Consider the following 12,128-nt stretch of genomic DNA (forward strand, 5'->3'; position numbering starts at 1 on the left):
ATTACATATGTCGCTCTTTTTGCGCCGTGCTATGCACATTCCAAATGCGTATGTAAAGCACGCCATTCAGGAAACGTACAAAGCTTTTGACGATTTGCACATTTGATATTCAAATTGCACCGCGCGGATAAAGTTCACGCGAGCGAATGTATAAAGCAAGGTAGCGTCACAAATACAATACAATAGGGTATAGTCTTCGCGCGTAGCATCGCGGCTCGCGTTTCGTTATGCGGTTCGTAATTAATGTCACATTGACATCGACGCGATGCACCTCGATTGCATTTCGTTTAAGCGCGTTTGACGGATCGCGTTTCTTTGCGGGCTACGGCGGTTTCGATTAAATTCATCAACGGTAAATACCGAGCGGGCGTTTTCGTCGGACGCGATCGTCATTACAAATTTCTCGATGATGATCGTAATATTTATTCGGCCGTCCCGGAGGGAAAGGTACCTGAGAGAGTTCTGGCGACGGTCTTTAATAGATCAACCGTGATTTAATTAAACGACGCATTGCTCGGCGGCTGCTAATTAACTCGCCCGTATATGCGATTTCCCGGGTGATCGTTAATCCACCGTTTCTCTCCGTTTGAACTTCGACAAAGCCAGCTCCGGCAGTTTGCGCCTCGGAATGCGAGAATGATGCTCCACGAAAGTCGCAAGCAGTGTGCCATTTGAAAACTGGAATTACTCCCAAAGTAAAGTCGTGACCTGAAAATTCGGTCTAGGGGTACAAAATCAAATCTACTAATAGCACACGTGGCGTCGTAATATAACGGGGATAACTACAGTCTGCGAAATCACATGCAATTACCGTGTAGATCATTTTCGTTTTTTATATGCTATGCTATCGTATGCAGTAACGTGATTATTATATTTATCGCGATGGTGCTTTGTAAATTGTACGATGCCCAATCCGAATTGCTCGTAGAATGATGTAAATTATACAAAGCTGTTTATATTAATTACACATTGCTCGTTCGTTGCACATTAATTAACTGATAAATGCGTAAGGGAATTATTGATAGCGTATAGGCTAGTGATATATTTGTAATATTTATTATAATTGATGCACGCAATCGCGCATTAACCATATCAAAAATCTCTATACACATATATATATGTATATATATATAATATCCTTTATATATATATATATATATATATATATTTATCGAATTTTTTCACCAAGGAATTCACTCTGTGTTAATGAATTTCAAATTCCGACAGCTGAAATTTTAACGAATCGGAAGATAAAAATTGCTTCGAAATACCAATAGCGTTTTCTTCTTGCAACGAAAATTGCGTATTTTGTTACTTGTTAATTGCGTAGTTTGAAGCTTTTGTTCTTTGCCCAACAATAAGGTATTCTTTTGGAATATCCTATTCCTGCCCACAATTTTGGTCTTCGTTTCCTTCAGAAGCTTATCTCTTTTGCCTCGCGGATTCGACTCACTTATCTCTCTTGCCGCTCCTTGGTTTATATTCCCTCCTTAGGACGTTTCTATCTTTTTTCTTTAAAACTACTTGCAGTAAAATAAGATATTTCGAGAGTTAATTATAAGTCTCTTTAATTGTGGAAGTTCTTCGGTAGAACGGTAATATTTTATAAATCGATGAAACGTCAAAGAACAGGATTTGATAAAACTCGTTGAGAGTACGACTTGTTGCAACATCATCCTTTTGCATAAGTTTATGAATATTGATATGAATATTAATTATTGCGAAGTGAGGCACATGCTCCTTTCACTTTGACGATTTTCTCAATAAGGTACTAAATTATATGGAACAAAAGGTTCGTTTCAACAAATTTATTTAATTTCCGTTGAAGACCTAAATCCAACAGATTCTTTTATCCTTCGGGATATTTCCTATTTAACCGCTTATTGGTTAAGTAAATTTTTAGTTAAAAAAAGTCTCAGTGTATATAGAGACAGATAAAATATATAAAATGATCAATATTTTATCAAAGACAGATCTTGTGTCCCTTTTACGTTTTCTTTTTTCAATAATGTTTTCTCCGTGAAATATACAAACAGCAATGTTTTGCATATCGCTTTAAGATCTCCCCTTATCGTTACAAAGTTCCTCAATTTACGAATCAGGTTTGACGCTCCCTTCATTGGAACGCTATCCTTACAATTAAGTTCGAACGAAGTTGAGAGTTTGGGGATTCCAGGTCGAATCCGGGTTTTTGTTTGCTGTGATTAATTTTCATTTTCGAAGACGCCGGTTACATAATGAAGCCGCATTATCGACTGTATCAGGAACTTCGTGAGTGCCGTTTCATCTATAGCAACACGATTCCGCGTCCTATCGTTGATCACAGAGTGTGAATATGGATCGAGCAAAAGTCGCTCTAATGCTGTCTACGAGATCGATCAATGCCGACAAAATTTGCAACAAAATGCATGAATGCGCAAGCTCGTTACGAACATTGAAAGCACTGTACGATTGTTTTATCGCGACGTAAAATTTCAGTAGCGCAAACTGTAATGCGTCCGGACTAAATTGCGTCGTCGATACTGCGGAACGTTGCTCGCGTGTAAACTGTAACGACAGTGTTACGGATAATTACGAGAATTTTTCTCGCGACTTATTGGTACGTAATCGCGTAATCCGCGTCATCCGGGATGTCTCCCGGGCACACCCGTAGAGCGTATCTATAATAGCGAACGCTCGTATATTTTTATCGCGCGGACTCTATGCATAAAATATATACGTACATTGATCGAATACGTGCCTGGTAGCAATGAATCAAGTATTAATTCTCGCACATCAACACGGACACGAGAACTCCACTAAATTATGCAGGGTGCAAATCCGTTTCCTTACTGTCGCCTTGCGTTATGCGATTAAACTAACGGCGTGATCTTGTGATTTATTTCGCACTCGTGTTTAACGCACATATTTCGTAAATTAACTGCTTGCAAGCCTTAATTAACTGTTGCGGCAAGATGATGTAACTTGGACTTGATGATAAATAAGTGCTGATGATAAACAATATCCATTAATCTACGGGCGAGCAACTTTTAAAAAACCATAATTATGTACAAAATTACAAAGTCATCCAAGATAAAAAAATAATAATCTAAGAGCGAATCGCATGTTGTTTGTTTTATAAAGCACCCGGCGTGTTAAAGTTAGATTACATCTCGCCGTTGCGAGTTAAAAGTTACATGACGCGCCGTCTATCGCGACACGGATAACTGTTTACGTGCACGGTCACGTACGTCCCGTTTGCCCGACTCTGTCTGCCTCGCGTAATAACATCATTCTTCCATCCCTAATTCAGAAGGTGCGTTCCATTTCGCATTTTCCTTATTCTCTTTCGCGCGCGAAAAACCAAGAGATACAGGCAGAGCGAAGAAGACGCGCTATACCTACCTATCCCTATTACTTTTCCGCGGAGTAAAAGGTCTGTCGACGGCTTTCAGCATGTTCCGGTTCTGAAATAAGAAAGTCACCCGAATACTTGAAGCATCGGAATGAATTGCTGTTTTAGACTTTGATGAAGCGGCCCGCTTCATGTGCCATATTATTTAGTTACTATACAATGTCGGGTTCCTTTGTAGCCATGTCGAAGCCATTAAGGATTAGTTGAAAGGATTAATTTACTAAATAATTTGAGGGTTAATTTGATGAGGTCAGATACGGACGCGAAATAATTCTTATCAGATATTACGAGCTCTGCATAACACGATGCGAGTTTATATGGAAATTTTAAATTAGATATATTGGTTTTTTCGGAAGAAAATATAGTCTTTGATTTTGTTCTGATATTATTTTTATCCGGAAAAAATATCGACATGTATTTCTTCGTTTGTTTCATCCATCACATAATTAAATACTATAGAGATTATAATATTAATACGACGGGTTAAAGATGAAATAATATCCTGCGATACAAGTATACATTTTAAGTTAATTAATTTAATTAGGAAATATAATATAATATAAATGTATGTGCCAACAACTTTGAAAGCTACTCTTATTAAAGTTCATACATCATCTAAAATTTGTGTCAGCTTTCAGGATAGAATTCTATTTATAATTTCACATGCGGTATATTTTAACGCATAATATATTTTAATATATATTTTATATATTATCACACGCTCGAGAATCATTCGTTACTGGATAAATAAACCACAGATTAAGTTAATTCAATCTCATTTTAAACTTGAAAGCTCAAAATCCTAATATTGATTTTTTAATTCAGCTGACTCAATTCTACGCAGCTGATTGGCGCAAACGAAACAATAGGTGTATATTCTGATTTTTTAAAAATATTTTTCGTATTATATGTCACATAAAATTGTGAATAGAATTTCATCCCAAATTCTGACATGAATTATGGATCCAAAGTGAGTTTAAGAAGATTGAAACGTAACTTCTTTATGAGAAATTGCAGATACGATCTCTTTTATGTATTCTGAAATATACTAAAAAGATATTGTACACTGGGGACCAAAAACGAGTTCCTTTTCGGTGTAAATAAGTGTAGATGAGCGCATTTCTCGGCGCGCAATTGGCTGAAAGGTAGAAATGGTGCGCTTATCTACACCGAAAAAGAAACTCATTTTTGCTTTTCGGTGTATACGTAGCGATAATACGTGGCGGTTATATTATCATGAGAGGAAGGAAACTTATTTACATGTTCTCCAAGCGCATCTTTGAAGCTAATATTACTAAATCCTCTTTGCATTACATCGTTTATTCCAGATAAAGAACGAGAATTGAATTTACACGATTAAACAAAAATGGTGACATCTTACAATTCTTTGCGAACTTAAAACGTAGAGGTAAATGCGTGATGTCACTTAACGCGCAGAACGCAGAACGATTATGCGTGCGGTGTAACGAGATTAATCAAGGCATCTCACACCTTTTAATTTTGGACTCGTTTCGCAGCCGGGCTCCTAAAGAGCACGTGTAGTGTCTATTTCGTAATTAGTGGAGTCATGATGTTCGGAATTTCTAATGATTATCGTTGCATCGAAGTTAAATTGGACTGTACGAGGAACTGCAGTGAAACCTCCCAAGCGAGGGGCGATATCTAGCGCTTTAAAGGAGAAGTGAGATTATCTCCCTACGCCACTTCTCTTATAAGGACATTAATGCACGTAGAGCTTCAGCAGCTCTTCCGTGCGTAGAGACACGTGTTTATATGTGTACATTATGAGAATGGCGAAAAATGAAGACGAACAAGAATACAATACACGTCCATCAAAATCACGAAGAATAATGAGATGCATATCACTATATGGAAACGTGTTTAATAAAACATAGCGAAGACTTCGAAAATACGCGTCGCTGATCTTTTTATTCTTCTCACGTCTTCATATATATCGCGTCAGAAATTCAACAAAATGCGGATCACGGCAAGCGCGTTGAGTGCGACGAACGCTGGAACCACTTTGCCGTGAGATACGTTGCGGTTGGGATATTCCAAGTGAGACTTGATGTAACACTAAAATGCGGAGAGGTCGGTTATCTGAATCCCGCGAGCAGTTGCGAGTGACTAGTTCTTCCCCTCGCGTAACTGGCCGCAATCCGGAAAATGCATCGCGACGCGCAATAATTAGATAGATAGCCCCGTCGAAATAAAAGTGTAACGTGCGCCAGGGGGACGCGATGGCGTCGCGGACGAGAAAGCGGTGGTGCGCGAATGGTGTTTTAGTGCGATTAACGCTGACCCTGTCGGGTTTGTGCGCGGGTCATTGCGCGGATATCGGCCTGATGACGACGACGACGAGGGCATCGACGACGACGACAACGGGGACGGGAATGACGACGGGAACGACGGGGACGATAATGACGACGACGACGCCGGCTGGTGGCTCCAGGGAATGTATCGGCGGGGGTATGCGAATGGTGCAGTCCAGAAACGAGGTAAAGCTGGCGGTGATCGCGCCGGGCGATCCTCACCACGAGCAGAGCCTGAAGAGAGTGTTACCGGCAGTATTGCTGGCTGTGAAATACGTCAGCTCACCCAGGGGACCTCTATACGGATGGAACATCAAGGTGGACCATCGTGACTCGCACTGCTCCAGCACTTACGGGCCCCTGGCCGCATTCGAGTTTTACATCAATCAGACAGCAGGTCGCACAATACGTTTATATTCCGCATTTCCTTTCCTTTCATCCTTTTCTCTATATATTCTCTTTGACTTTGCTTTTATTTTTTTTATTTTATTTTATTTTCCATCACTCCTCATTTCTCTCTGACGTAATCGAGAGACTACGTGGCGTTCCGACAGACTATACGAGTTTGAGATTTTATATTGAAGAAAACTTGGGAAACTCTTTTGCACGTAAAGCTAGATATTTTTTCAACTACTTTGGCAATTATTTAAAAGGTTTCATAGACGCACATGGTATTCGCATGTAATTGACCCAACACAGGGATGTATAAAAATTAATGATAATTCATGCATTGGAATATTTGAAGAGGTGAATGTTACAAACAATAGCATTTTACACACGCTGGGATTCTCGATTACGTTCAGCAAGTACTTAATGTCAAATTTGTTAAGCTTTAAACATCGGATTTCATTAACTTTGTTTGCTACCTCTTATGGTACTGAATGCAAAACTTTGTAAATATTTGTGCAATACTTATCATTTCTTGCGTTATAATTACGCGCTTTCATTTTCACAATTTCTATTTCATTTTCATATAGTAAATATTTTTAATTAATTATATATATATATATATATATATATATATATTTATATATTATAAAAAGATTAAAAAATCCAGTCCTTTTTTACATTTTCTGAAAGTTTATATGTGTTTTCTCATTACAGTGATTGTTATATATTCAATATTGCAATTAGAATAGAAATTCCAGTAAATTAACAAGTACATTTTACTCACTTAATATTTTTCGACTTCCTCTTTCATTATCAGAAAACTTTTCAGAGCCAGTATTTGAAAAATGGCCATGTTTAACTCCTTAAGAACTAGAGTCAAAAATTTGAAGATAAATTGAAATTTAAGAATTTATGAAAAGCCTGACGGTTGGTAAAAGAAGTGTAGCGCGCTACACATGTATGATAAACGCGCAAAGTCGGGAGGCCCATACATCAAGAAAAGTGATTCGTAAAGTTATTTGTACTCTCGCCTTACGTATAGCTGGTCACGAAACATAGTAGAAACAGCTATTAAAGCCCAGATGGCTACTGTAAGCCGTATACCGTAATTTTATATTATTTCTCACAACGTCGGACTTCCGTAATGCGAATACGTTAAGAAGTTTGTGTCGGCGTATATATCGCTAACAATTTTAATTCCCAATAAAGCCGCTTCTTCACAGTCGGATATTCGTTTCGAGTACTTTACTCGTTACGAGGTACATTCGATACTCGATTGTGGAGATAGAAAGTGCGAAAGAGACAGAGAGAAAGAGAGATGAAAATGTAGATAAAGCACCCTCGAGTGCGCAGCACGGATTAATTTTCCATGGAAATGTCGATAAATCGCTGGCCTATAGACTTCCGTTTCTATTTGCGCGCTCCTCTAGGGCCACTTTTCCTCTTTCTTCGACTTCAAAAAGCGGATTAAATCGACGTGTACGGCAGTATAATTAATCTACCTGTTGGCCGCCAACGTGACGTCAAGAATATTCCTTTTACGCCAAAAGCGTTCTCGAATTTTTGTAACAAGCGGATTTCATCCTTACCGCGCTTAAGCCGATTTCACATTTAAACGGAAACGAATGCAGGGGGATCACGTAGGATAAACGCATATGTAACGTGATGTAATATGTGTACGCAAAGAAGATTTCTCTGCATCATTTATATCGAATAATATGCATGTGAAGGAACAGTGTTTTCATGCAAAGAAATGGGTTAAATCGTATCTCTTCTCAATAACCTACGGAAATCTCGATAAAATCTCTTTGTGTAGCTTCAATAAAAACTTTGAAAACTTTTAATACATCGATATATTGCTATCTGCCTGATGTATATTTCTATAAATCTTTTGACTATTTCAGAACATTTTGCTGCGAATATTATATCGACGATATACGAGACAGACGATAGGAAACCTCTGGTGACTGGAAAATAAATTTATAGCGTTGAAATTGCAAAAATATGTTTTGAAAAGGAAATTGCGTCTGTGTGTAAATATTTTCTTCCTACGAGTCAAGCAGTCTTGGCGTTTTTGTGAGAAGATCCAATCGACATCGCGTGAGACGCGTTCGTTATAAATTTGTTGTAAACTCGAGACGGGCAGAGGATCGAACGCAATTAAACGACGTGTTAATTAGACGTAGGAGTGATCGTGTCGTGGAAAAGGCGCATCGACCTCGCGGTGCATCGCCGCCGCGGATTCCGAGGATCGTGTCTTAGAGCTCGCGTCATTGTACCAATTAGATTTACCAGAGACGATATTCCTCTGAGGGCCCGATGCCGTATGTTTTAATTGGGCCCCGTAGTTAGAGCCGTGCCATAATGCCGCGGCAAACCGCCTCGGCAGAAACGCGCCTATTTTTATGAGGGGATGACGTCGGCCCGTGTCAATTTGCAGCTGCAAACGAGCTGCCAGCCGCGACGACACGATGGAAACAACAACGATGACGATGACGATGACAAAACGGCTCTCGCCGGTCAGTCAACCAAAGCCGCGTCTTTTTTCGTCGACCCTCCGGTTCGCGCGCATCCAGACTCCGTTAAATATCGCTTTAATTCGGCTTAATTAGTGCCGTCGTGCCGGTGGCTCGCTCTTCTCTTCGGATTAATTGACCTTACGCCCTCGCTCGGAAGCGAATCATTTACTTTCTCAGGAGTGCGTGCGGATCGCCGATGAAAAATATCCCATCTCTGTTCGCGGGACGAGTTTACGCGTTAATGGGTGAAATCGTGCCCGCGACCGGCGAGAAAACTGCGCCGGTCTTTCTCGTGAGAGATCGAGAGCCGAGCAAGAGTGAGATAATTCGTTGCCACTTATCAAGAGAGAACAGCTCGGTCAGAAGAATCGTCTTCGCAAACGATGCTTTCGATGGGAGAACTCTATAATTACTTGTTCACCGGTAATGAGAATTCATTATAAATGTTTACGAAAAAGAGCACATTTTCTGCCGTTTCTATTCAATATTCGATTGATAGTCCATTACAGTTTTAATTGCATCGACACGGATACTCATGGAAGACCTTAATACGATTCCCCACTCCTTCAGCACAAAATTAATGAAAATGCTAATTGTAAATGACATTCCTATCGATTTGCGAAATTGGCTAGAAAACTCATTTAAAATTTTGCACGTTATCTACTATTTTTTCTTCGATTTCAATTACGAATCTTATTATTATGGGGAAATAGATTCGAGCGGATTAATTTTCAATCCACCGACAGAAGCTAAACTGGAGTAAAAATATATCCTTATCAACCCAGTTAAATCAACTCGGACGTAAGTTTTTTCGCGTTCGCAGAAATCGCTAAAAAGTTCGAAAACTATGATACGCAGAAAAGAGCATTTGTTTACTCTTCTATTTTAATTAACGTATAATTACTGAAATAATTAAGTGTAAATATAAAACAAGTAGAAACTTGCACATTGTTTCCTCGTAGTTTTTAATTGTGCAAGTAGAAACTTGCACATTGCTTCCTCATAGTTCCTAAGTGTGCAAGTTTTTATTTTATTCGAGGTATAATTATCGGTATTTATTTGTTTTGGCTTCTTCATAGAGGAAGCTTTGTTAGCAAAGGTTCTGATTTCACACTTAACTCTTTTGGGGACTGCGTAAATAATTATATACATTCACTAAAAAATACTAAAAATACTTGTCCACTTAAAAACTAAAACAATACTTTATCGATAAAAAAAATCAGCCCAATATTATAAATATTTGAGATAGCGATTTATTTTTAATTCTATTATATTTTCCAGTCTTTTTTCTACCCCTATTTCATATATAATTGGTTAAAATTTGGTTGATCAGATCAAGTTTTATAAAGCTTCTATGTATGTACAAATTCTTCGAAATTTCAAATGTGTGTAATACGAGATCTGATCAATCAAATTTTTAATGAATTATATATGAAATATAGGGGTAGAAAAACTGGAAAACATAATAAAATTAAAAATAAATCGCTATCTCAAATATTGAAGAAAGCGGCAGCGTAAAACACATTTTTCAAAAAAAAGGAAAAATCTGCATAAAATCTATACCGGTAGACCGATTTCAATAAAATTTGAGGAGGACATACTTTCTATAATACTCTATTTGTGTGCAAAAATTCAAACTGGTATCTAAAAAATTGTAGAAGTAGATGCGTGTACAAAAATCCGTACACACACACACACACACACACATACATACATACTTCCGGACATTTTTTACTAATATGATTTTTCGACATTTTAGAACATTCTAAACCTATTTCCATCAAAATCTCGAAAAAAAAATTTTTCACCATTACAAAGCTTCCTCTATGAGGAAGCAATAGTAGTGAATAATGGTCTTTCTAGAAGTTCCCCCAACGAGATATTAACTCCAACTTATCAAAACTTCCGCCATTAACATTAAAAGTGAAGGATCTTTGCGACACTTTACGCAATAATAAATAGGATACTTTAAAACTTAATATGATTAAATACCGTTTAAACTTCAGTATATATCTTTAATATACACATAGATTATGCATTGTAATTTACACTTTAAACTCGTCTTTACTTTCTTGACCAAGTTTGCTTAAATAAAATATGCACAGTTATTAACAAACATTGCTAAATGAAACTCATCGTTGATTTGGCATTTCAAATCTCCCGGAACGTGAAACGACGGAGGCTGATTACGATTCATCCATTAATAAAGAAAAAAGGTTGATTTTGCGTCGAGCGTTAATTTGTGGGCTTTTCAATTGCGGTACGAGATCGAATTTAATCTTTTAGCCCTTCCATCTCTTTTTGTATAGTTACTTATTTCGTCGCGCGGTCGAGTCGTAATCTCGGTCGTAAAAACGCACGTGCAAGTGCAAATTTATTTTCTTCTCACGACGATATTTCAACGATATAGGGAAGATGCAACAGAGTGGAACTCCCTTAAATGCATTTTCCAGTCGAATTAGAACATATTATGTTCGTATTATAATTCGCTTATTGCTGTCGCGAATAAAATCGCGAAATCGCGACGTCAGCGGAATTCAAAACATCACGTTGCGACGCATGGTTGTAAAATAATGCAAATTAAACCACAAATGCTATAAAACGCGTTATTTGCGTTGCGGCGGCGACGATAATACGGCGATACCGATAAAAGACTAAATTAGTCATTCACCTGTTGATCATGTCAGCCTCGGTCATCGGGAACGACCGGTTTCGCGCTTAATGCGTTTTGCCGGCAGTCCTATATTCCGTTTGAAGCTTCGTTCTCAAAAAAGATACATCTCTCTCATTCCGAAGCGTCGCGTTCGCAGCTCGCGAGCAATTCACCTTTATGATGAATTCATGATGATTATTTATAATATATGATACCTCTGTCGGAGCAATCCGCGCCGAGTTTTTCGACGAGAAAATTCGCTTGTGTCCTACACGAGGAAGGGTAACGCTTGTGTGCAGATAGGTTCTGCATAAAGTATGCGATAAAAGGTCGCGCGTGAAGGTGCGGTAAGCGCATATCTTAATTCACTTTCTTACGACGCTCGCCGGAGTTTACTTTGCCGGGCTGTAACGGCCGCAAAAATGGCGCCACCTCACCATAAATTGCTCTCGGAAATGCATTCTTTTTTCCCTCTTTTTTCCCACCCTTACCTATCTATTCCTCTTATGGACGAAGCCACGGTAGAGGTCGTAGAGATTGCGCGATTATATCGCGAAAATAACGAGATTTCGCATCGCTCGTCAAATTGGCGAGAAAGAAATCTCCCGCTGAATAAATCGAGGCGCGTATTTTATTCGTTTTTCCTTTCTGCGAATTAGCACAACCCACTGCTGACGCGCGAGAGAAAATATGTCGTTCCTTTATAAATATTCATATCGTGCGATTTGACGGTATCACCAGCCGTCGGTTAATATCAACGTCTATAAAAACGAGACGCGTTTATTCAATTTTATTATTACTTTGCCGTCACTTTATCTTTATTTTTATAAAAATGGAGAGTAGGTAAGGGTCCATCAGTG

At 38.5% G+C, this 12,128-nt stretch overlaps 1 protein-coding gene across 5 annotated transcripts in view; it reads left to right on the forward strand.

Moving 5' to 3' along the window:
* LOC143895875 (atrial natriuretic peptide receptor 1) overlaps positions 1–12,128 on the forward strand; it is a 94,299-nt gene that overhangs the window by 13,810 nt on the left and 68,361 nt on the right. For 2 of the 5 annotated variants that reach the window (XM_077403305.1, XM_077403307.1), the window contains exon 2: positions 4,723–6,103. The exons of 1 other annotated variant lie outside the window; for it this stretch is intronic. In XM_077403305.1, the coding sequence (XP_077259431.1) occupies positions 5,635–6,103 (469 nt within the window). In that variant the 5' untranslated portion in view covers positions 4,723–5,634. The remainder of the gene's footprint in view (positions 1–4,722; positions 6,104–12,128) is intronic. 2 more of the 5 variants (XM_077403306.1, XM_077403308.1) reach the window with 2 other exon arrangements.

This window comes from Temnothorax americanus, unplaced genomic scaffold (genome assembly GCF_048541705.1).
Source record: "Temnothorax americanus isolate GAGA-0224 unplaced genomic scaffold, ASM4854170v1 Scaffold17, whole genome shotgun sequence".
NCBI classification, from domain to species: Eukaryota; Metazoa; Arthropoda; class Insecta; order Hymenoptera; family Formicidae; genus Temnothorax; species Temnothorax americanus.